The sequence below is a fragment of the Procambarus clarkii genome, chromosome 39 (assembly GCF_040958095.1).
Source record: "Procambarus clarkii isolate CNS0578487 chromosome 39, FALCON_Pclarkii_2.0, whole genome shotgun sequence".
Taxonomy (NCBI): domain Eukaryota; kingdom Metazoa; phylum Arthropoda; class Malacostraca; order Decapoda; family Cambaridae; genus Procambarus; species Procambarus clarkii.
In genome coordinates, this window is record NC_091188.1 from 11078870 (window position 1) to 11106846 (window position 27977).

Below are 27977 nucleotides of genomic sequence, written 5' to 3' on the forward strand. Positions count from 1 at the left end.
TTTTGTTGTTGTTGGTGGATATGATTTTTTTTGTCTGGCTTAATTGGATTTTTTTGATGGTGGATTGGATTTTTTGTTTATTCGCGGATTTAAAATCTTTTGTTAGCGGATTTGGATTTTTTTAGCAGATTTGGAATTTTTTGCTGCTGGAATTTAATTTTTTGTTGGCGGAAACATTTTTTTCGTTGGCAGAATTGGATTTTTTTGGTTTGTAGATTTGCAATTTTTTGTTGGCGGATTTTAAATTTATTACTGGCGGATATGGATTTTTTCGTTGGCAGGTTTGGAATTATTAAGGCGAAGTACATTATTATGTAAATAAATTCAGTCATTTTGACAGTTACACCATATGAAAACTAAAGTCTGTAATTTGAAAACATTAGCAATTCAGAGTTGGCATCATGGTTAAGAAAAATACAAAACTGTGACTGATGCACAATTTAATTATGGACATTTAGGCAAATGGCCAAGAGCTTGAATTGAAAGAGAGAGAGTTAAGTTTACTAAGGTTAGGTTATGTAAAGTTATGTTTGGTTATGCTCAGTTACTTTTGCTTATGTTAGGTCAGGTTAAGTTTAGCTGTGCTAGTTTCATACTGTTCAACTACGGGTTTTAATGAACTCATGCATGAGGATTTCAGGTTAAGTTTAGCTGTGCTAGTTTCATACTGTTCGACTACGGGTTTTAATGAACTCATGCATGAGGATTTCAAAGTCAAATATTTTATTCATTACAATTACTTTAGCGACTCCAACAGAGACCATAATTGCGATTGCCAGAGAGGTAGGAACTGACTTTGATATTACGCCAGGTATTAAACAGCACCAACAGCGGTTAATTAGTAGATTCCAAATGATGTATAGCAGCCTGTGGCATGATAATTAATTTATATTAGATTATTAATATGCAGATGATTATTATTGATATGATTTTACATTAATTGTTCTTCTCCTCTTGTTCATCTATTCCTAATATAACCTTTCCTTCTGTTACATTTCAGTCATCACCACAACCACGTACCTGTTAACACCTCACCTACCACCACAACCACATACTAGCACCACCATCAAGCCCATCATAATATTATCCCTCACCACACAACTACCACTTCCATCATCTCCGTACTTCACTCGCCATGATAACCACCTTACCCACCACAAATAAGTACGACATAACCAACTACAACACCTACTACCACTACAACTATCATAAACACAAGCATCATCACATCTACCACTTTCACTACAACCACACCCATCACTATCACAAAAACAACACCCTCACTATCCACCATCACTTCTGACATTTCCACCACCACCAACGCCATACCATCATAGCCATGACGTTCACCACCACCACCACCACAACACCTCAACAGTGACCACAACAATACCAATTATAACCACACAATACCAAATAGCCTAAGCTACTCTATCCCTTTGAGATGTATTTTTTTCTTGTCTCAATAAACATACTTAAACTTGAACTTGAACCAACCCTGCATCCTTCAACTCCAAATCATCACCCTCATCACAAATCCAACCTCACGTAACCTCGTAGAAATCAAAGATAATAATACTAAAAGAAAAAATCACAAATAATTGATAAAAAGAGCATATGATCGGAGATAAAAAAAATAATGAATGCTAAGGGTAATATAGCTGAAGACTTTAATTTGCCAGCACCAAAATTTATATATTAAATTGCTGGAAAATGCTCTGTGTTGGTGAGCCTATTGAGATCTAAATATTCTCAACTTGATTGTAGTTATTAATGTGGATTTAGTAAATAATTTATTGGTTAGTGAACAATTAATTTCACGAGATCATCGTTCAGTATCTTTCAATATATATATTTGTAATAATAAAATGAAATTTAAGAAAAATTGCTGGATTTGTTTTCTGATACAAATTTTAAAACAAACTATAAAATATGAACTACTATAAATACTTATATACTATAAGTAAAACTAAAATATAAACCAATCATTCAGAGAATTTACATAAAATATTTTCATTCCCTCACCACTCTCAAATCAGTATCACTACTGTAAACATTTGCAACATCCAAAACAATCAGCTGTATCACTAGTACCACCATGAAGCCTCAGTCTCTTGAATTGCCACAACGTACAAAATACAAGGTGCTAACTTAACCAGAAACATACGAATCCCAGCAATCCCTTCCCTTCCCTTTACTTCCCTTCCTTACTTAACTCAATGTTGCTTAGAAACATGAATTTTTGCAAGCTGCTGCTTTTCATAGCAATTTGTATTTTATCATAGACGTTATAATCATAACGTCTAAAATAAGTTGTATTGGTAGCGAGTACCGGTCGTACCACAACCTACTGGAATACTACAGCTCTCTAATCACCTAGTTAGGCCTAACCACCTGTTAGGCCTAACTACCTGCATCAGCCTAATGTCCTAACTTGCTGCACCAACATCACTCAAGCCACCAGTGAACAAAATTAGAACACAAGCCTACCATTATTGCTACTGTCATCACCTTCATTGTCAATGCCATTTGCAGGGAGCTCCCCGTTCTCTCTCGAAGCTGGCGTACCATCGCCCGCCCCTGTACTAAGATAACATCTGACAGCTGGAGTACCATCACCCGACCCGGTACTAAGATAACACCTGATAGCTGGGGTACCATCGCCCGCTCCGGTACTAAGATAACGCTTGACAGTTGGCGTACCATCACCCGACCCGGTACTAAGATAACACCTAACAGCTGGCGTACCATCGCCCGCCCCGGTACTAAGATAACACCTGACAGCTGGCGTACCATCGCCCGCATGTTATCACCACATACGAGTCCCAGAAGCCCAGAGTATTAGCGCGTATATCTGGCAGAATATTTATATACTGCAGTTCGCTAATACATATTCAAATACCATTTGCTTATAATGGGTCTCGATATTGGGGACCTCCCACGGAGAGGCAGCTGCGACGATGTGTCTGTGGTGGTGGTGGTGATGATGGTGATGTGGTGAAGGTGGTTATGTGATGGTTGTGGTTATGTGATGGTGGTGGTGAGCTGCAGTGGGTCTATTAGCCTATAGTGAAGTGCTTTACCTCGCCGTGGTTGTGTATTCGGCTGCTTTAAAATTGTAACCACTTTTAGATAATGTTGACAAGGGTCAACGAAACGCCTCTTTTAGCGTCTTGGTTGTAATATAACTATAAAATGAAGTTTGAAGTTAATTTTTCAACTTCCTTCCATAGTGAAGAAAAATATAAGAAAATATAGATACGTGCTAGAATCATTGGTCTTACCCCTTTTGCCACATTTAATAAAATATGTCTGTAAGAGAGACTACTATAATATATATTACGTAATATGATAATTAATTATGAAAACAAGTATAAACTGACTGCGGATCTTCAGGTGCTTAGAGCTGAGCCATGCTGGGGCCTCCTTCACCAGCAGTTATATCTATTAATATTTATTTACTCTAGAATATATTCACTTTACAAGCCATTCCAACACTTCCTCTTGCGATTTACTCACTAAACGCATAATAAAAAAGCGATTTACCAATGACTCCAACTGTGACGTGATTCCAAACGCTTCGACGAGCCCCGGGAACACGAGCATGTTCGTGTGTTCTGCATCTTGAATGTTTTATAAAGTTCCTAAGCCGCTCAGAGCCACTCTTAAGTGTCCTGGAGCTCTTGAAAGCGTCTTGCGGTGCCTGGAGGCTTGGTTTTGGAAAAATGCAACAATATCGTCACCTAGAGTTTGAGACATTGTATATACAGCTTCGTATAAAATTTAACTTATTACATAAAATATGTACTCCACAGTAATGACTACTTAACGAGAGTTTGTATGTATGTGGAATATATTAATAAAAACTATATAGCATACTTATGAAAAAAGTGTTTTCGACGTCGATATATGTTTAATTTTAAAGTTTGTTCTTATAACTTTTATTATGGAATTACTATAATAAATATTCATATCGATGAAAATCTTGAGTAGCAAGAATGAACTGGGTAAAACGTTGTGAGATTTTCTTTGTATACAAAGTTTGTGTTCGTGTCAAAACTTGCTGCATTTTAAAGTGGCTCGATAATTCAGCTCTCTAAACTTAGCTCGTCTCCTCCTGTAAAGCTGTAACAAGAAACTCTTAGGGTTATATTATTTTGGTTTGTTACTAACCGCGTCAATTAAGTCATTTTTACCATTCATAGAGATATGGCAGCCATCGTCGGTGGCTGAAACGTCGTTGGTGGTGCTGCACACATCCTCGGTAGTGCTTCAGCCGTCCACGATGGTGCTTCAGCCGTCCACGGTGGTGCTTCAGCCGTCCACAGTGGTGCTTCAGTCATCTACGGTGGTGCTTCAGCCGTCCACGGTGGTGCTTCAGTCATCCACGGTGGTGTTTTATCCATCCACGGTGGTGCTTCAGCCATCTACGGTGGTGTTTCAGTCATCCACGGTGGTGTTTCATCCATCCACGGTGGTGTTTCATCCATCCACGGTGGTGCTTCAGCGGTCCACGGTGGTGCTTCAGTCATCTACGGTGGTGCTTCAGTCATCCACGGTGGTGCTTCAGCCATCCACGGTGGTGCTTCAGCCATCCATGGTGGTGCTTCAGCCATCCATGGTGGTGCTTTAGCCATCCATGGTGGTGCTTCAGCCATCCATGGTGGTGTTTCAGCCATCCATGGTGGTGCTTCAGCCATCCATGGTGGTGCTTCAGCCATCCATGGTGGTGCTTCAGCCATCCATGGTGGTGTTTCAGTCATCCATGGTGGTGCTTCAGCCATCCATGGTGGTGCTTCAGCCATCCATGGTGGTGCTTCAGCCATCCATGGTGGTGCTTCAGCCATCTACGGTGGTGCTTCAGCCATCCACGGTGGTGCTTCAGCCATCCATGGTGGTGCTTCAGCCATCCATGGTGGTGCTTCAGCCATCCATGGTGGTGCTTCAGCCATCCATGGTGGTGCTTCAGCCATCCATGGTGGTGCTTCAGCCATCCATGGTGGTTCTTCAGCCATCCATGGTGGTGCTTCAGCCATCCATGGTGGTGCTTCAGTCATCCACGTAGGTGTTAATACATTTATATTACCCGAAATTCCAACTTTTTAACTCCCAAACTTATATTATATGAACCGGAATATCTCCTATAATAACTCCTATAACCTTTTACTCTTGCATAAAACAAATTCAGCTCTTGTTAGCATTCAAAGCTCATGTGTGAAACTTTGAACTCATACACAAGTCACCCAAAAGTTTCCAAACATTAAGTTTTAACACCATATTTCAATTATTTACCAATTCCTTTTAACGTTGTTAAACATTACTTTAAACATGCAACCCAATTTTATTTAACACTTTTAATTGATAATTTGCATCCCTTTGTCCACATATTATTGGTCTTGCTATTTTATACATTGAATCACAGACGACAGCGGTCAATATAATATTGATTCATGACGCTAAATTCATTTGAGGCACGCATGATGACCTATTTTATCCTCCTGACTTATGTGATCCTCGTACACTTTTTTGGTTCTCATGACCTATTTCATCCTATTGACGTATTTTATCCTCAAGCCTTTATGAGCCTAATGACCTCTTTGATTTGTATTACCTATTTTCATAATCTCTTGTGTCTTCATAATCTCTTTGATCCTCATCGCCTTTACATTCTTATGGTGTATTTTTCATGCCTTTTTTTGTAGTCTGTATTAGGCTTTCTGATAGCAAACATAACCAGGTGTATTAGTAATTAATTTGTGGATTGTCAATTACTTTGTCATAAGGGATATGAAGGTATGATCAAGGTATGACTTTAGAGTCTGAACGTGGTCTGTGGGTACGTGACTGGTCTGTGGGTACTTTGTATGTGTGGGGTACTTAGAAAATGCCAAGGTACCTGGTGTGGTCTCTGGGTGGCTTAGTTTAGTATGTAAGGGCCTGGATCTATTAGTGTAGTGCTTGGATGCCTGGTTGTTGGGTTTCTGAGAGCGAACGTACCTCGCTCGTACGTTCATACGAGCGAGGTACGTACAGTTTTTTTTGTAGTTGTCACCATTTTCATCAGACTGATGGGAGAGCAACACACAATATTGCCAATACATAGGCAAACACAACGATTGGAACTCACTATAATATCAGAGGACACTTACTCTGTGTACGCAGCTGAGCTAGCAACACAAGGGTGCAAGAATGCATTTTTGTAGATTACTTGTGTCCTTGTAGATATAGAAAAATGTTAATCTGAAAATAACATGGACAACAAACTCTCTACTAAAACAAACATTAACACAATTCTTCCTGTAGAGATTCCGAGACATGTATGAACAAATTCAAAAGCAAATGCAGCTTGTACGTGCGCTCTAACAACGATACCAGTCAAAAATATCACATATTGTTTGAAATGAGAAGTGCATTAGGTGAGTACATTAGCATTAGTACAACTAGGTGAGTACACACACACACACACACACACACACACACACACACACACACACACACACACACACACACACACAGAAGGATATATATAACACAGTTTCAAATGTAGATATGATAGAGCCCAGTAGGCTCAGGAATCTGTACACCAGTTGATTGACAGTTGAGAGGCGGGACCAAAGAGCCAAAGCTCAACCCCCGCAAGCACAATTAGGCGAGTACAATTAGGTGAGTACACACACACACACACACACACACACACGGTAAACACGTATTCGGAGCACGCCTCAAGCTGCTACGTTTAATTAGATCTACTTAGGAGATCCTATTAAAGTCAGCCAAGCCACAGATGCTTCTAACTTCCCTTACGAGCCAGCAGCAAGACGGATAGGGTGAGGACCGTGCCCGTTAGGTTAATTAAGGATAATCTGTCCCTTGAGCTGACAGATAAAGGGATAAAGAGACTACTTACCTGTTCATGATATGGGGGATAATAGTCGTTGCGTTATTCCTAATAATTAAGAAACAATTCTGACATTTTTATGTGTGTGTATGGATCAAGTTCAATATATTTTGTCCAGGTAAAAGATCCCCAATACGTTTGTATTGATAAAGGACAGCCCTTATAACTGTTTATGTAATGGACTCTTAAAATGCTTTTTATGTGTGTTTGGTGTTGTTTGAGTGTGTTTTGAGTCTTTTTTCTTGTTGGTGAGAGTGCATTGTTTATATATTGATGTTGTGAGTTTTTAGTGAGTATGAGTTGTTTGTATGTTGTTTGATCTTTGTCTGTTCTTTGTGTATGTATAATGTATAATGTGTGTATGTGTGTGTGTGTGTGTTTGTGGATGTGTGTGTTTGTGTGTGTGTGTGTGTGTGTGTGTGTGTGTGTGTGTGTGTGTGTGTGTGTGTGTGTGTGTGTATAGTGTATTCACCTAGTTGTAATTGCGGGGGTTGAGCTTTGCTCTTTCGCCCCGCCTCTCAACTGTCAGTCAACTGTTTACTAACTACTTTTTTTCCACACTACACACACCCCAGGAAGCAGCCCGTGACCGCTGACTAACTCCCAGGTACCTATTTACTGCTACGTAACTAGCGGCATTCAGGGTGAAAGAAACTTCGCCCATTTGTTTCAGCCTGGTGTGGGAATCGAACCCGCGCCACAGAATTACGAGTCCTGCGCGCCATCCACCATACACTGAATACCGGGGTACACTTCTTGGTATATATATATATATATATATATATATATATATATATATATATATATATATATATATATATATATATATATATATATATATATATATATATATATTGAATAGAAGTGTTTGTAGAAAGCCTATTGGTCCATATTTCTTGATGCTTCTATATTGGAGCGGAGTCTTGAGGATATATATATATATATATATATATATATATATATATATATATATATATATATATATATATATATATATATATCCTTTTGGTGTTGGGCTTAATGCCTATCAACCTCTGGAAGGTTATTAAGGAGACCAAAAGTGCTTACCGACCAACCAAGTATACTTCAGTTCTGAGCTCAATCCAGAGTTAAAGTAAACTCTCAGTGTATATACACCAACTCTCAGTGTATATACACCGAGAAACTGGGTGTGGTACACCTCTCCGTGTATGTATCCCTTGGTGTTGGGCCTAAGAAGAAACTAGTCCTAGTTAATTTTAAATAACTAGGAACTGAGTAGTGGAAATAGATAGTTCACGGGTTCAAATGGGAATATGAGAGAACCAGAAGTGTTCATGAAACTGAACACCAAAGAATGAAGCTTCAGCAAGAAGCTTACCATTGCCCTCACAGCGTATATGTCAAGTACTTCACTTATTAAAATATACAAGTCATTAATTGACTTACATCAGATGAAAATCGGCCATGTTCGAAGTACATGACTTCGAATAGAGCTTGTATACCTAGGCTCTTATATACATTTATAAGTATACCTTGTATACCTTATCTACATTTCTATACCTAGTGTATATAAATTTTATATAGAAATTGAATTGTAAAATGCCCCCCCCCAAACAAGTGTTTCACTTCGATGAACTAAATGGTGCATCCCGCCCCTATTCCCACCTCATCATTTTCTCCCATCACGTATGAAAACTTGTGTCCTTTCCCTGACATAACCTCTCCCCCATTCCATAAGATAATCACTCTCCATCCCATAAGATAACCATTCTCCATCTCATAAGATAACCCCTCTCCATCCCATAAGGTAATCACTCTCCATCCCATAAGATAACCACTCACCATCTCATAAGATAACCACTCTCCATCCCATAAGGTAACCACTCTCCATCCCATAAGATAACCACTCTCCATCCCATAAGGTAACCACTCTCCATCCCATAAGATAACCACTCTCCATCCCATAAGATAACCACTCTCCATCTCATAAGATAATCACTCTCCATCCCATAAGGTAACCACTCTCCATCCCATAAGATAACCACTCTCCATCCCATAAGATAACCACTCTTCATCCCATAAGATAATCACTCTCCATCCCATAAGATAACCACTCTCCATCCCATAAGATAACCACTCTTCATCCCATAAGATAATCACTCTCCATCCCATAAGATCACCACTCTCCATCCCATAAGATAACCACTCTTCATCCCATAAGATAACCACTCTCCATCCCATAAGATCACCACTCTCCATCCCATAAGATAATCACTCTCCATCCCATAAGATAACCACTCTCCATCCCATAAGATAACCACTCTCCATCCCATAAGATAACCACTCTCCATCCCATAAGATAATCACTCTCCATCCCATAAGATAATCACTCTCCATCCCATAAGATAATCACTCTCCATCCCATAAGGATAACCACTCTCCATTCCATAAGATAACCACTCTCCATCCCATAAGATAACCACTCTCCATCCCACAAGATAACCTCTCTTCATCACCCAACATCACCTCCCCATCAGATGAATTGGCCCACCCTCCCACTCCTCTCCCATCAATCTCATCCCTCTGGCTCTTGCAAAGTGAATTTTACTGCTGCGTTTGAGTGATATATTTTGATCAAGACTTCGGCCTCTACAGCGTTAGAAGACTGAATAGACTTTAGTACAGACTTATTGAGCAAGACGTTACGCTTGTAAGAGCCTGACTAGATCCAACAGAACTTCACAGGGTAAAAATGCTTGTAAAGGGAGAGAGAGAGAGAGAGAGAGAGAGAGAGAGAGAGAGAGAGAGAGAGAGAGAGAGAGAGAGAGAGAGAGAGAGAGAGAGAGAGAGGTGATGTATAGATCAGGACGGGTATATGATTAAGTAATCTCACATTTGTTATTCTCTAATAATTATTTAGCCTTTATATTATCGATAACAATGTGTGGCTCACAGAGGCCTCTGGAGAATTACCTCCTTGACGCTAAGCTCATCAGATGATGAAAATAGCCTTTTGAAGAAGTTGAGTATGATTTGAAGAGATCAGACACTAAAAACACTGTTGAAGAGAATATCAGCATTGCATTATCACTTACTAAACTGCTATTAGAACAACATATTGTTTAATATTAAAATCAGTCAGAAGCCAGAATTATTCTGGCTTCATCCCCGCCTTTCGACGTTGGCTCGTTGTAATCAACTATAATTAACAGATGCATTTGGATCCCTTCAATCGCATTCTCTATGAAAAGTGTCTATGAAAATTGCATTTGCATCTTGTTGCATAGACCTCTAATCCCAATATTCCTTTGCAGAACCGTAAGACTTTCATGTGAGTTGTCTACACAAGAACAAATCCACAAGGGCCGTGACGAGGATTCGAACCTGCGTCCGAGAGCATTCCAGACGCTGCCTTAATCGACTGAGGATTGTGGATTTGTTCACTTGATGCATCATGCTATTGTGATTTCTGTGTGTAATTGTCTACGCAATATAGGTCCTGAACCCTAGATGTTGCCCCCTCACGTCCCAGTAGTCAAGAGATTTAATGGGCTTCACAAAATATAGAGAACCATATCGGCTGCGTCCTGTTCATCAAAACAGTCTCTGAAGGCTTTTTTTCCCACAAATTTGATGACCAGGCGTACATATGGATAAAAGGCTTTCCCATCAAGCACCATTATAACTGCTTGACTGCTCAGCAGACCAGTCATATAATTAAGCAACACTGGAGAAGTTGTGATCAAAGTAGTGCCAGTTTGTCCTTACTTCACGTCATGGTTATATCTAAATCATTCAAACCCATTTGGCCTACGAGAAAAACTACTGCGACATACGGTATATGTACTTTTTATATACAATATATATATATATATATATATATATATATATATATATATATATATATATATATATATATATATATATATATATATATGATTATTGAATCTTGTAACCATCAAATGCATAATAAAGCACAAAAAATAAAAAAGGAAGGGGGTGGTAGGAGAAAAGCACACAGAAACTGTATTGGAGGGGATCTAAACATTCCCTCTAATGCGTTATGCGTGGTTTCCTCCGAGGCTATGGGTCCCCCTTCTTCCAGCTAGAGGTGGTACTCCCTTCTATATATATATATATATATATATATATATATATATATATATATATATATATGAAAATGCTAAAAATATACTAATTGCAGACAGTTGAGCTCGATACGATATATTTAAATCAGAAATGTAAAAAAGATTAACCATCCACTCAGAAATTGTTTCAGTATTAAAACAGTTATTTTTAGTAAGATAAATATGTGGCAAAATGTTCAATATTTTTGTGTTAATGCTCCGGTGAATTGGAATTGCAAATCAGACATGAATTTTCAATGAGCTACCCTGCTGTAATAGCAAATGCTTGTCATACAAAAATAATGGTCAACAATGCTTCAAAAGAATGTATATTTTTCCTAAATGTGCTTGGCAGTCGTTGGATACAGAATCATCTAAATTTTAATAGAAATAAACTAAAATGAAAAAAAAGTAAAAGTCTGAGAATTGGTCACACACAAAAGAACCACACTGGATGAAATTGTAAATTTTGACTTAAGGTTCCGGAGAACACAGGTGTCATATTATATATATATATATATATATATATATTATATATATATATATATATATATATATATATATATATATATATATATATATATATATATATATATATATAAACTGAAAACTCATAAACTGAGAACACAGGTGTCATATTATAATATATATATATATATATATATATATATATATATATATATATATATATATATATATATGTATATATATATATATATATATATATATATATATATATATATATATATCCCGGCGTTTCCATGTCGGGGAAAAAAAACGAAATCTTGAGGCTACGCGTCGCTTATCGGCAACAAACAAGTATTATGTATACCTGCCTGGCGACAGATAAACATAACTCTATGTAAATCCTTGGCCAACTACGGCTACCCTCCGGGAAGATTCTGGTGTCCATAGGACACACACACACACAGGAACAGCTGGAAGATTAACTACTGACTCCTAGTGCCCGCAGATGACAAACGTCAGGTGTCCTTTGAAGTCGGGTAATCAAATACAGGTCCGTAGCCTAACGGTTGGGCGCCTTCCAATGCCCTTTACCTTGAGCAAGAGCCAGAGAGTCCCACCTCGTCAGGAGCCGCAGGCCCTCGCCACCCGGAGGCCGAGTCAGTGCATGATGCCTCTCTCTCTCTCCACAACCCGTCCTCTCAACTAGTAGGTCGCGTTTGTTACGTTATCGTAACCAACGTTACAAATACACCCTATTGAAATGAAGAGGCGGCTTACAAATACTCGCTTTCTGTTTCTTCCAAATACTCAATAGGTTGTGCAAACTGAGTTCCTGCATTTCTGGTAAGGCTAGAAGGTTGAATTTATTACGGAGTGGGAAATCAAGAGAACGAGTTACTCTCCGCCCTAAGATCTAACCGGAAAATCTTGACGAATCCCTCACCCTTCCTATGACTGAATTGAGATGTGGGAGAGCCGTCGTGTGAGTACCGCCTCTTGAAGAGAGATGCCTCATGCATGATGATGAAAGACACTGTATGTAATGCTATTTCCCCTATGCGAAGCAGGTCCTCTACATATATATATATATATATATATATATATATATATATATATATATATATATATATATATATATATATATATATATCCATCCAAACAACTACATAACTGTATAATCTACATCTGAAGCAGTCTAGCGATCCAATAAATCAATAACCCCGTTTCCAATCAAGGACTTAGCCAGGTCTTCTCCTGATTCTTTCCTAATCCAATTCCTACCCATTGTTTCGTGTTCAATTTTGCGTACATACAGTAAATGTTATTTATATTCCCATTGCTAAATCCTTTCATCCATTGTACTTTAATTATATCACCCCCCTTACTCTTCCTCTCTCATGTGCATGTAAATTTAGTTTTTTTATTCACTCTGTATAAGGTAGGTGTTTAATTCCTGGGATTAACTTTGCCTTCCTTCTCTATATGTATTCAAGTGAATTTATGTTTATTCTATAGAACAGAGACAAAAATTAAATTGAATAATCTAAAAGGAGCCGGATACTCTGCTACAAGCTTAACGTACATTATCTAGAGAGGGTTTAGCTGTACGTTTCGAGCTGGCGAATAATCGAGCTTCCTGGGTCAGTGACGCTTTTCTCCCTACACAAGGGTCTCTCTCTTACAAGATGTAATAGAACTCATAATCACCACACCAGAAATAAATATCTCTTTGATATCCTCAAAGTCAAGGTAAAAGCTTCCTAGAAGGTTGTAACAGAACCCATGGGCACCACACCAGGAAACAAATACCTATTTGAAATTCCAAGAGTACGACTTAATCAATCTAGAAATACTCTTGGGCATACAGGATATGAACTCTGTGTACAACACCGAGACATCGAAGTTTGAGATCTATTTTTACCAACCTACAAAGAATTAATTTGTAGTGTCAACAAATAACGTTGCATAGAGGAACCACCAGCAAGTTGAGAGGAGAGCCTCGGGGCAACATAGATCAGGTCCCGAGTTTACCTTCACGATGTCTGAAGGTAAACTCGTGGAAACTCGTGAGTTTCCATTTAGTTCACCTCTCAGCTGGAATGATCAAGTGACCACGTCGATTTTTTTAATACGTTTTGCAGCGATTTTGCGAAACTTTAAAGATTTTGCAGCTCTTTAAAGAAAAAAATTAGTGAGAGGACTCTCCTTTATATATATATATATATATATATATATATATATATATATATATATATATATATATATATATATATATATATATATATATATATATATATATATATATATGTCGTACCTAATAGCCAGAACGCACTTCTCAGCCAACTATTCAAGGCCCGATTTGCCTAATAAGCCAAGTTTTCATGAATTAATGTTTTTTCATCTACCTAACCTACCTAACCTAACCTAACCTAGCTTTTTTTGGCTACCTAACCTAACCTTACCTATAAATATAGGTTAGGTTAGGTTAGGTAGGGTTGGTTAGGTTCGGTCATATATCTACCTTAATTTTAACTCCACTAAAAAAAAATTGACCTCATACATAGAGAAAAGGGTTGCTTTATCATTTCATAAGAAAAAAATTATAGTAAATATATTAATTCAGGAAAACTTGGCTTATTAGGCAAATCGGGCCTTGAATAGTAGGCTGAGAAGTGAGTTCTGGCTACTAGGTACGACATATATATATATATATATATATATATATATATTTTATATATATATATATATATATTTTATATATATATATATATATATATATATATATATATATATATATATATATATATATATATATATATATATGTCGTGCCTAATAGCCAGAACGCACTTCTCAGCCTACTATTCAAGGCCCGATTTGCCTAATAAGCCAAGTTTTCATGAATTAATGTTTTTTCGTCTACCTAACCTACCTAACCTAACCTAACCTAGCTTTTTTTGGCTACCTAACCTAACCTTACCTATAAATATAGGTTAGGTTAGGTTAGGTAGGGTTGGTTAGGTTCGGTCATATATCTACGTTAATTTTAACTCCAATAAAAAAAAATTGACCTCATACATAGAGAAAAGGGTTGCTTTATCATTTCATAAGAAAAAAATTATAGTAAATATATTAATTCAGGAAAACTTGGCTTATTAGGCAAATCGGGCCTTGAATAGTAGGCTGAGAAGTGAGTTCTGGCTACTAGGTACGACATATATATATATATATATATATATATATATATATATATATATATATATATATATATATATATATATATATATATATCTATATATATAATGCTAAAAGAGAGTTCTCTCACTAATCGACCAGCAGAGGGATTTCAGCTCAGTTTGCTCGCAAGTGGCCTGAATCCACCGCACTGGTTAAAGCCATTAACTGCAGCAGTTGAGGTTGTGTCAACGTTGTGGTGTATGATATTGCCTGCCCTGGTTAGCACAGCTGCAACGTTGTCATGAGCGATAGTGTCTGTTCCCGTTGCGGAATGTTGCTTCCCTGTGTGCCTTGGGTGACACAGTAGCAAGGTTGTGACACTATCTGCATGGTTTTACACAGTTAACAACCTTTGGGAGAGACGTAGTAGCAATTTCGTAACAATATGTGTAGTGTTACACTATGGGTTTCGGCTAATACAGCGTTGTTACAATATGTACCTTGAGTGACACACTAACAAAGTTATGACTACGTTACTCGTTTAGCACAGTAGCAAGGTGCTTGAAGACCCCAAGTACTCACTAATTTCCAAGTCTAATTTTGTAATTAATCTAAAGAGACCGGGTTGGATTAATGCTGTTCATTATCATCACTAATACACAGACAGATCATCACTAGATTCATAGCGCTCACCTACACCCTCGTCCTAGGACATATGGACACCTAAATGTGTGCCCAATTTTTCGGTGTATATGCACTAAGTTTAGTTTAGTCCTGGAGTATGTTAAGGTCAAAAGTATACTTGCTGGTTGGTCAGTAAGCTGTGGGGTGGTCTTAATAACCCACGTCCAGTTGATAATCTTTAGCACGATATCAAACCAAATCTCCACCTCTGTACCAACGTCCATTATGTGGGGGCACTTTTCAATTTTTTTTAGAGACAAAGGGCAGTTTATTCTCGCGATCTAGGGATTCTTGCCGCTTCCGCCTCCTCCTCCTCTTGTTTCTCCTGCCAGAGTTAACGTCTCTTTATATACTACGGGCTCACCATAGCCCGTGCTACTTGGAACATTTTGTTCCAGGTAGCGAATCTTTAACAACAACATCTTTATATATTGACAGGACGCGGGAAGAGGGGAAAGTGTGGAATAAAGATATCAGTGGTATTTCCTCTACGTTTTCTTCTTCTTCGAGAGAGAGAGACTAATATATATACAAAGAGAAGCACACGAACAAATACCGAAAAAGATAAACGAATACAGAGACACTAATACACAGACACATTCACTAACAGACAAACGCAAACAGAGAGAAACTTAGTTCATTTTGATGAATTATTCTTTGCTAAATTTTGCGTTTATTGCGTGTTCACATTTCCGGTTCCATTATTAATGATCCGTATATGCCAGTTAATTATTGTTCACGATTTATCCCATTAGTATAGTCTGGAGCCGCTGCTGTATTGTTATTATAAAATCGTTTTCAATTGGACTAGTCAAGAGGGGATATAATAACCTGACACGCAGGATACATATCGTTAATTAGCACTTCGACTTAACGAACATGTTTGTACAACAGTTTCATATTAAATTTGTAATTTTATATATATATATATATATATATATATATATATATATATATATATATATATATATATATTACATTACAATATATTATATATATTGGATATATATATTATATATATATATATATATATATATATATATATATATATATATATATATATATATATATATATATATATATATATGAAAGGGAGTACCACCTCTGGCTGGAAGAAGGGGGACCCTTAGCCTCGGAGGAAACCACACATAACGCATTAGAGGGGAATGTTTAGGTCCCCTCCAATACAAATACAGTATCTGTGTGCTTTTCTCCTACCACCGTCTTTCTTTTTGTGCTTTATTATGTATTTAATGGTAACAAGATATACATTGGTTGATACAAAAAGTGCTTAAAGGATAAAGATCTCTTGAAAAACACGACACTGGATAACATTGATATATGTCACAGACAATATATATATATATTGTCATAGTAACTATAGTAACAATAGCCTTTCCTGGATGTGTTAATATAAAAAAACAGAAACATGTCTGAGCACCAGCGTATATATATCAAGCCTACAAACATAGGATTATGCCTGAATGGTAGGAGTGAATGCTCTCAAAGATATAAAGCCAGAGTTCTCAACGCTTATATTCGTCGAACTCATTGCTCACTCCTCAACATTACAATCAACCTACGGATTGTTTGGGTTTCAAAGCTACAAACGAAAATGAAGATAAAATGATAATATGTTTATCTCTGAATTAACTTGGAGCGATCTTACAGTAGTTCCTAGACTTAAATTAACCTCCTACACTTAAATATCTAAAAATATGATTTTCTATGCCACAATGGTTTCAACATGGGAATAAACGGAAACTATAATATTTATCTCTCAACACGGAAAAGACATTAAACGATTTGATGACAATTTCATCGCGCAGGGAACCGGAAACTATTTTCCGATTATTTCAACACGTAAATAACCGGAAATATTTTTACCGTAATCACATTAGCCGTGAATATTTGTACGATGAGTTCATGAGTAAAATGACCTCAAACCAATTTAAAATAAAGCAAAGGGAATTTACCGCTGTTGGTCTTTAAAGCCAATCAACTGGGGGCAGGATTATTAAAGCCACCACAATAGCTTATTTACTGACAAGTATATTTTAGCCCTGATTGCAAATAGAAGTAAAATAAACTGCGTTTATATTTATAATATTTAGATACATAACATAATAATTTTTTCTATCGTGCACTAACAGGATATACTTGAAATATATATATATATATATATATATATATATATATATATATATATATATATATATATATATATATTTATGAATAAAGTAAGTATATGAAAGTATATGAATAAAGTAAAGAATAAAGTACATTTATGAATAAAGTGTTTGAATATATATATATATATATATATATATATATATATATATATATATATATATATATATATATATATATCTAATATATATATTATATATATATATATATAATTATATATATATATTTTATATATATATATATATATATATATATATTATATATATATAATATATATATTATATATATTATATATATATTATATATATATAATATTATATATATATATATATATATATATATATATATATATATATATATATATATATATATATATATATTCAAACACTTTATTCATAAATGTTTGTACACTAATTGCTGAGTTACTTCACACAAATTTAGTCAGCTATTCACCTAAGATAGTCTTAAGAACAGCATAACATACAATCACTATAATTGTATACTGTATTCTCTAAATTTGCGCTTAGATTTAGACGCTATATGTTTCTATGTGTATTGCTTAGCCAAGTTAATAGCCCGTTGGAATACTTTATTGAAAAATAATGCAGATTGGATATTACTAATCCTAATCCAAAAATATAAATGTTTTCTTTAAATTTTATATAATTTTTTTACAATTCTGAGCAATGTACAAATCTTGGCAATAAGAGCGAACTAGTTTCGTTATACGAAAATGAGAATAAAATGGAGTATATATTCTCCAAATGAATGTTTGCGAAACGTGAAGAGGAACGAACTGGTGAAAGTGTTCAACGAGGTACGGGTTGTGATGGGTCTATCAAGCCCATTAGAGAGAGAGAGAGAGAGAGAGAGAGAGAGAGAGAGAGAGAGAGAGAGAGAGAGAGAGAGAGAGAGAGAGAGAAGAGGGAGAGAGAATAGAAAAATCTGATATGAAGCTCAAGTACGTTCCCACCTTGAACATACAGCACTCTTTTGTATGGCTGAACCCCACTATCATTTATCCGACCCTTGCGAGCAGACTTATGTCTAGTCTTAGCCCGTACTGGCTGGAGTGATCAATACACTAGAGTCATTACATGGTCCAACTGCGTGAACGACAATAAAATGGGAACACCACAACGCAAGGCTCTCAGCCTTCAACTGCTTCATTGCTGTCTCTACTTTTCTCAAGAATTATTCTCAGTGATCTCCATCGGCGATCATTCCTTGGCTGACACCGCATTTGGAACACGTTCGCTCAACACGCGAATATAAGTGAATTCGTCAAATCCATCTTCATCCAGTAATAAAGATAACTAACTTAGCATTAAATATCGTATATTCCTAATGAAGTCTAATAACTCATTAAATAAAATTCTAGAGCCAAGCTTCAGATGAGCTGATGTACCATAACAGTGTAGCTTCCAGTGTTATTTTGGAGATCAGCACCAGTTCTGATAAACAGTAGAGCAACACTGACCAACCAGGTTTTACAGTGAAGTCAGAAAGAGTACGGAAAGAAAGCACTCTACCACAGACCTTAATTAGCATAGTAATATAGACATCACATATACACAATATATGTCCAAATCACAAAAGAACCTGAAATACTATGTATCCAAATCACACAGGAATAAAAAAGAATAGGCGTCTAAATCACATAAGAATATTGTATAATATGTATGAAAAATACGTATCTAAATAACACATTAAGGTTAACCAGACCACACACTAGAAATTGAAGCACTAGAAACCAGACCACACTACTTCAGCCACGTTATTGTGACTCATCGCCTGCACATTAAGGTTAAGTCAATTAAGTCAACACATTAAGATAAAGTCCAATATAAAGCTTTCGGGCTATTCTTGCCCGTGTCACCTTTTGGGTCTATTAATCTTTATTATCAATCAACATAAAGCGCTAATAGTACAATAGAATTTCGAATAATTTTTTAAAAGAGTATTAGGCAAGGATTAGTTCATCTGAAGCTCAGGGGATTATTGTTTAACTGTTCAAAAATATTGCAAAAATACTTCCAATGATAAAGGGGTTGATACGAGGCAGCACGACCAGAGATGCGAATTTTATCAACAATATGTCAGAGAGCAAGGCATTCTGGTTGGCTGGGCGTTATTTACAGAAATGGTTAAGGGTATGTGCCAAGTCTTTAACTTATAGAGGTGTCATGAGAGAGAAATTGACAGAGGTAGTAAGAGAGAAATAGACACAGGTGTCAAGGCAGAAATAGACAGGAGAAACTTAACAGGGTCGTCAGAAGATAAATAAGTTCAGAGATAAGTGTTCTAGTGAAGGTGTGAAATTACTTAAATAAAAATAAAGGAAACTGCATATATATATATGTGTGTGTGTGTGTGTGTGTGTGTGTGTGTGTGTGTGTGTGTGTGTGTGTGTATGTGTGTGTGTGTGTGTGTGTGTGTGTGTGTGTGTGTGTGTGTGTGTGTGTATGTGTGTGTGTGTGTGTGTGTGTGTGCGTGTGTGTGTGTGTGTGGAACGTGTGTGTGTTCAAAATACGCTTCAAACAGTCTATGTCTCCCTGTAATTAGTTCCATAAATCTACAGCCCAGTTTCCAGAACAGTATTTATCCAGATCTTTCCTGAATATAAACGTGTCTCGTTTGTATTCATTGTTTCGAGTTCTATCTTTCGTTGATATATTTAAACTCTTAGTTATACCCGCATTCATCCTTTTATAAACTTTAATCATGTTACCACTTACTCTTCAGTGGACACAGTGAAGTAAAAATAAAATAAGAAAGTCATATTAGTGTGTTTTGCTCAGTCTCTTCTCATTAAATTCAAGAGATATTGTATATTTGTATTTCGGAAGAATACGAGAATCTTGTTAGGATGGAAATAAATAGAAAACTTGTCCTTCCACTTCATACACATTTTCAAGGAAGCAAATTTATGCAGTAACAAAGACATGGCTGAAAACAAATAACCCAATCCACACACATGAAATTATATAAAAGTGACAACCTTTCAGTCCGTCCTGGATCCTTATCAAATAGTAACTGAATAAGAGTGATGGCGAGGGCAGAAGTGACAGGTATGTGGAGCAGTAGAGCATGAAAACCTAGCTACTGGCAGCTTCCTGCGAGTAGAAGTGAAACACTAAACAAAGTAAGCAGAAAAGGGATGATGATTAAACACGAATATAAATACTTCAGAACAAAATCAAAATAGAAGCGCCATGAGATAAGAACAGAAAAGATAGAAGAGCACCGTGGGGAAAACATTTATATCAGATAATGTTTGGCATGGAGCTTAGAGTGCAACGTAGTAAGGAAGTCGCGAGTCAACGGAAACAACACCAAACAGAAAACAAATAATGAAAACAGAGTTCACCTAAGAAGCACGACGACTCGTGACGCAGTGATCATCTAGAGTCACTGGTTGATAATCTTCCCGCTGGTTCTCTGTGGGGTGGTGTTCGACACCCACCTCACCGGAGTATTCCAAGGAGGAGGGAGAGACAGGGTTACCAAACAGTAACTTTGTGTTTATCTCGACCAGACTACACACTAGGAAGTGAAGGGACAAAGACGTTTCGGTCAGTCCTGGACCATTCTCAAGTTGATGAGAATGCCATCGACTTGAGAATGGTCCAGGACGGACCGAAACGTCGTCGTCCCTTCACTTTCTAGTGTGTGGTCTGGTCAACATACTTCATCCACGTTATTGTGACTCATCGCCTGCAGGGTGTTTATCTTATAGCATTACACGATAGTTTCCCCTCCGAGTAATGACATACAATTACCCACAACACTCTACCTTACACAGGAACCCCGAGCACATCCGGCACTTGCTCCGTCGTGGCGACCGAAGTCAACAACATCAACAGCTTTTCTTACAATTTGTGTCTCAGACTCTGTGCTGTTACCTGCACGTAGAAAAACCCAATTTATTTATAAGCTTTTTCTCAATGCATTGTTATTATGTGACTGATGTGGTTTAATTTTCCTAGTGATACTTGAAATGATACTTTTGATCTGATAATTTCTCATTATGAAATAATGAGAAATTACGTAGGTAATTTACCCTCCGAACTTCCTCTTATCTAAATGCTAGAGCAAGTCCAAGACACAGCATGAACGAGTGACTCTCTAAAGCAGCGAGGACGGATGAATCACCCTTACTGTGAGAACAGATTAGCATTCCAATCAGATGAGTCAAGCTCTATATACAACCTGTTGCGCCTATAGCATAATACCCCCCAAACATTCCTCGGCATGATGCCATAAAATAAACACGTTGAGGCACACACACACAAATCACAATTGCGTGATGTATCAAATGAACAAATCCACAAGGGCCGTGACGAGGATTCGAACCTGCGTCCGAGAGCATCCCAGACGCTGCCTTAATCGACTGAGCTACGACATGGTGAAAAGGAGTTGAAACCGAAGTTCTATTAACCTTACTGGATCCTGCAGCCTCTTGTAGCCTCTCTTGACCATGTGGTAGTTCAGTCGATTAGGGCAGCGTCTGGGATGCTCTCGGACGCAGGTTCGAATCCTCGTCACGGCCCTTGTGGATTTGTTCACGTTGAGGCATTTAACAACAGTTTTATGTTATTAATATTATGCACTGAAGAAACAGGTATAATACAGATTGAGATGCCTCATTATTTACGTATAAGATTAACTGGCAAAAAATAAGTAATCAGATTTGCAGGCGATGAGTCACAATAACGTGGCTAAAGTATGTTGACCAGACCACACACTAGAAGGTGAAGGGACGACGACGTTTCGGTCCGTCCTGGACCATTCTCAAGTCGAGTTTCGGACCGAAACGTCGTCGTCCCTTCACCTTCTAGTGTGTGGTCTGGTCAATAATCAGATTTGTTTTCTTTCAACGAGAGATCTGGGGAGAGAACGTCCCACGCCTATGTCCTTCAATACGTGATATGTTCCATTAGCTTGCGTTGGGTTTCTCGTTGATCTGAATCACCGGTAGTGAGGGAGGGAGGCGAACACGACCTTACCTATCCACCTCACGTGTTCCATTTACAGCATCCGCCATATATTTTTCCTGCTACAAATCTCGTGGCTTTGTCAGGGAAGTGATTTGTAGAGTCAGTAATGCCAGGAAGTGTCAGGGAAGTCAGTACTGTCCTAGAAGAAATACAGAACGTTTGTTGTATGACGTACAGTATGTTGCACGATATTTTGAACATGTTGTATATGTTGAGAATGTTGTATGACATTTTGAGGAAGTTTAACGATACGTTGAGGCTTGTTGCTTGTACCAATGCGTATCCCTTGACTGAAAATGTTTATCTTATTTATATATTAAAAAAACAACTTCTTTGATGATAATACCGATACAGTTGTACGTATTTGTTTATCGGTAGAGCAGACATCCATTTGAAAGAATAGGATTTTTTTTTCTTATTTCTATGCTTGCAAGCACTTTTCTCTCGTTGCAGAGAAGCGAAAATGGGAGCACAGAGGCGGAACGCGGAACCGTGAAACAGAAAACGGCTTATCGCACGCTCAGTTTATTTCAAAAGCGAGAATATGATGAATTCCCCTAAGAATGAGTTGCTTGGAATTTCTCCTCTAACAGGAAATAATTCTGGTGAGCATAAATCCGCGCAGAGATGCGTGGAAAGTGTGTATGCAAGCGTTATCTGTTAAGGATCATCAGAATGCGCTGTAAGTGAGCGGAATTTATCTCTTAGGTAATATACCTTTGTCTCCTCCATCGACTACCCCCCCCCCCTCACCTCCGATAGCAATTTCCTGGTTGCATATCAAGATGACAAGAAAGACAATGACACGACAATTCACCCAGCAGTAACTGGCGACCTGGCTGTAAAACTGATTGCCGGCCAGTGGTTCAAGGAAAATTTGTGTGGGTAAGGATTAAGATCAGCTGTGGGTAGCGAAAGCTCTAAGGCTAAGCAGTCATGAAGTCGTCTTCTACACCAACCTGAATAAACAAAATTACAATATACAAGCCGGCTAAACGACAAAAATGACAAAGTCAACGACACGATAATTCATACCACAACACTAAATGAAATTTCTAAACGCAGCAACAAGAAACAGACGACAATAAAAGAATGACTTTTTAAATAATAAATAAAATGAAATAAAATAAAGAATAATAAATAATATAAATAAAATATAAATAAATATTAATAAATAAAATAAATAATAAATAAATAATAAATAAATAAATAAAATATAAAGAATAAAATGAAAGAGTAAAATGAATAGCACTAAAAGAATGACTTCCGACGAGCACAAACTGTGGCCATCAGTGAAGAACATTTAATTAATCTGATTTAAACCAAGAATGAAAACTTCAGAGGAACTAATCTATTACAGACACAAACGCAGGTTATTTCACTAAGACTTTTTCCTTTCCCTTTCAAGCTTCCACATTTAGCACCAAGATAAAAATTGTGAAGTAATATCCGGCATTTAATCGCTTCTACTCATCGCGTCGTTAACAGCCTTAGTCACAGCTTCTACGTCGTGCTAATTACCATTGTCCAAGAATTTAAAATTACGAGGATTGGCGTGTGCAGAATATTTTGTTTCCCGCCTGTCGCCGCTCGAAGTCCGCAGGGAGCGCCATAACCAGTGGCCACACTATCCAAGATCAACGCCAAATTAACGTCAACAACATCGTTCGTTCAACGTTATGTTAATAACGCTGAACCAACGCCTCTCTTGGATATTGCACCCAATAGTAACACGTTAAAAGGTGAAACAAAAATGCGAATTGAAGCTGTCTTGTTTTGCTGAAAGCAAAAATGAGCGAAATGTGCAATATTTATCTTACCGAGGCAACACTGCTGCGTTAACAGTGACAAAAGCATTTCAGTTAACCATAAAGGGAGAAAACTCACGAGACGCCAGAAATTACATGTGGACATGGCCATCCAACAAAGTCTTCCCAAGTTATATTTTCCACCTAAAAAAAGATCACTTTTCTGAGATACGATTAAGACCCTCTGAGCTTTCCGAGAGACGAGCATTATCAACGGGAGGGAAAAATATGCGCTCATCCAATTTCCACTACTCTATCTTTCCAGGCTGGAAATAGGATGAGGCACTTGAACATAATTTACCTTGGATTTTCCTCCGGTAGTGTGTAATCTTTGTAGAATAATATTGTGCATAGAGCTTTGTATAGCTTCCCCCGTAGTAGAAGCAGGAGGAACGCTTTAGACAACGCGTGCGTATATTGGTGTTGTCTTAAAACTTAAATTAAGTAAATTCAGCTACTCGGAATAAAAGTTTTAAAAAGGCAAGGGCTGTGGTGAGCCCGTAGTAGACTTCACAACAAGTAATTAGATAAAATATTAAAAAAATTTGCTGAGTAGTATTTATTATAATATGTCTGTGTAATAATAGTTTCAATTATATAAATATATTAATAATCTTTATTAATGTGAATGAAGAGAATATGACATGTCACTAGATGATGCACATAGCTCTTTTGCGTAGCAGTGTTCTGTTATTACCCAGGTATACATGTAAATATTACATAACTTTATCAAATAACATTCACTAATGTTTAATTAAGAACGTTTGTAATGTTGCTTAGTGGAAGAATAAAGGATATACTGAACAAAACTAGCAGAATAAATAAATAAGTCCATCGGTATATATAAACTAGTTCAAACTTAGGTATAGATTAGTGATGACTTTATATTCCATTGGAATACTTGAACATTAATCTGAATTGACCACAGGGTTAGTAAGATGGGATAAGGAAGGACGTGTACACGGTTGAAATATGGTTAATGAAAATGATAGAATTGGGTAAAAAATACAATAGTTTCACCACTTTGTATTGTGTTTGTGACTCGATCGGTGTGTTGATAAGTTATCACATCATGCATGCTCTTGTCTATTTCTATATTTTTAAGGGCTTGGTCGGTGGTGTGGCCACAAAGGGTGGAGGTGAGACAAGGGCTGTACCTTGCTTGGTTCTTTTTTTCGTGTTCTGTAGCTTCAGCTTGCTTGGTGGTAAAGGTCACATGGTGTCCAGCTGTTCATTTATTATTACTTTACATCTGTATTACCGTAATGTAGTTTTTGTTTTGGTTCTTTTTCCTATTCTTGAGTGTCAATTGAGTCCTCGTTCACATTGTGGGCGAGATAACTGTACCACTGTAGTAGCCGAGGCAGAGGCTTCATTTTAAATGGTTTAACTATATCCTAAATTTTGTTAGTAGCAGTTTTTCCTCTAGAGGCGATTACCTTTTCCTCTGAAGCATCGCATGTGCCATTAAAGACAATTAATTCCCCCAGTAGCAAGAATTTTCTTATAGAGAGTGAAATTTGAGTCCTCTATGGGCGCTGCATAAAAGATTTTGATTATGAAAGGCATTTTGGGTCCTCAAGGGTGTCGCCTACAGCAGTTATTTTTTTTATTGTGCAAGGCGTTTCTTGCCGAGTGACTTGGAAGGCAAGATTGATTTTTCGTAAGGCTGACACGTTACTGGAAGAAGGTCGAGTACCATGAGGGGTGACGATCACTGATAACAAGGGGACGAGATGCTTAATCAGTGTTAGAAACGTGTTTTTTGGGTAGCTGGAAGTTCACAGGTGGATAGATCCGGATTGGATTCTCTTGCAGATTGTGCAGGAGAGCTACTCTGGAAAGTGAAATCTTTATGAATTTCAATTGGAATGAATCTGTCTTTAATAAAAGGGTTGCTTATTTGATGAATAATAACACCAAACTAAATTCTCGATGGAGGACTAAAGACAAACTGAAGATCAACTGAACCGGTTTTTTGCTTTATGTTATGTTGACATTTTCTACATATCGATAACTACAGCCATATTTAATTACATAATTTTTAGATTACGAAGAACATTTGTAAGGGCTGATTCAATTACTTTTATTTATGAACTTACAAATTGTGAATTATATTTCAGTAGTTTATTAGCTTCGTCCCAATTAGTCTAGATTTTTATGTTTAGAATATTTAGAAAAATGATTGGGCTTATACTTTATAAAGAACTATTATTTTCCATGAGTTGACTTTTCATATCCCTGCCTGTCAGGTCTATGCATGATAAACTAAAATCTTATCAAATATTTCATGAATTTTCCTATCCGTAATACTATTTGTATTATTAATTAATATTATTCATCTTTCTGCTTATTTAGTTTAAATACTTAAAGACGAGGTAATCTCTCACTCATTATAATAAATTATTGGCTGATCTTTTTCAGTTCTCTTTCTGTATATTTGTATTTACAGACATTAATCTTTACCGACTTCTCAGCTTCCTGCGGGAACCAATCTCGCAGCCTAACCTTTTTAAGTTGTGTGGAGATATAGAATTCTTCGTCCACAAGCCACACAGAGAAGATAATGCTTGCAAGAACAAGTGTAAGGGCGGAAATGTTCACGTTTAGTTCTAGTCTTATTTCTGAAAGTTTTTTCTTGGAGTATTAGATATGTATTAAACACACATACACACTAGGTGAGTACACGCACACACTAGGCTGAGTACACACACACACACACACTAGGTGAGTACACACACACACACACACACACACACACTAGGTGAGTACACACACACACACTGCTCATATATTGTTATTGTAACTATAATATATGGTATTGCCTAACAGATTCTCCAAAAGAATAGTGATGTGGCTGGTCTGTGGGTGTTTTTTCTGCACAAAATTCACGAAATGCATTTTAACTTCTGCGCAAGTGAATCCCTCAAAACTAAACTACCAAACAAGAGGTGAGGTAAGTGACTAATAGGTAGATGTTCCCATTACACAGAGAAATTTCGACGTTTATCTTACCCGCAAATGCAAAATTATTGAACGTTTTTTTTTGGAAACAGGCTGACGATCAAAGCATACTCGCACATCAACAATTAAATTTTTTGTTGTGATATATGCTTACTAATACAATAAAGAGTTAACAGCTTCTAGCTTGCAAACTTCAAATAATAACATTACGAATCCAGAAGTTTGCATATTTAAAGGAAAAAGTTCACGTGATATTCTTGTCACGTATAATTGTTATCATTGTCATTCTAATTCTTGGTGTATATACACTGTGAGTATACTTATGTTCAGGACTAAAGTGTTCTTGCTGGTTGGACAGTAAGCACTTACGGTGGCTTTAATAACCCTCCAGAGGTTGATAAACCCATCACCATAACAACCAAGAACTAGGCTATAGGGTGTTAGAAATAGCCTAAGCTACTCTATCCCTTTGAAATGTATTTCTTTCTTGTCTCAATAAACATACTTGAACTAGGCTATAAAAAGTGAAGTATGAAATACATACAAAAATGGAGCCGAGCTATAAAATGCACTGAGGATTTCTCCCCTCTACACTGACGAGTGGAGCTGGGAAATGAAAAGAAAACATTTATTGATAAGCTAAAAATGCATACCACGTAGCAAGAACACAAAAATATTGGT

At 37.0% G+C, this 27977-nt stretch overlaps 1 protein-coding gene across 1 annotated transcript; it reads left to right on the forward strand.

The window, feature by feature from the left end:
• Nucleotides 1-2098: 2098 nt before the first annotated feature.
• Nucleotides 2099-27181, forward strand: LOC138372530 (PE-PGRS family protein PE_PGRS33-like). The gene is made up of 5 exons (XM_069338000.1): nt 2099-2129; nt 4298-5061; nt 25438-25471; nt 26785-26916; nt 27165-27181. Exons 1-5 carry the CDS (start codon nt 2099-2101, stop codon nt 27179-27181), a joined length of 978 nt encoding a protein of 325 aa, XP_069194101.1.
• The last annotated feature ends 796 nt before the right edge of the window (nt 27182-27977 follow it).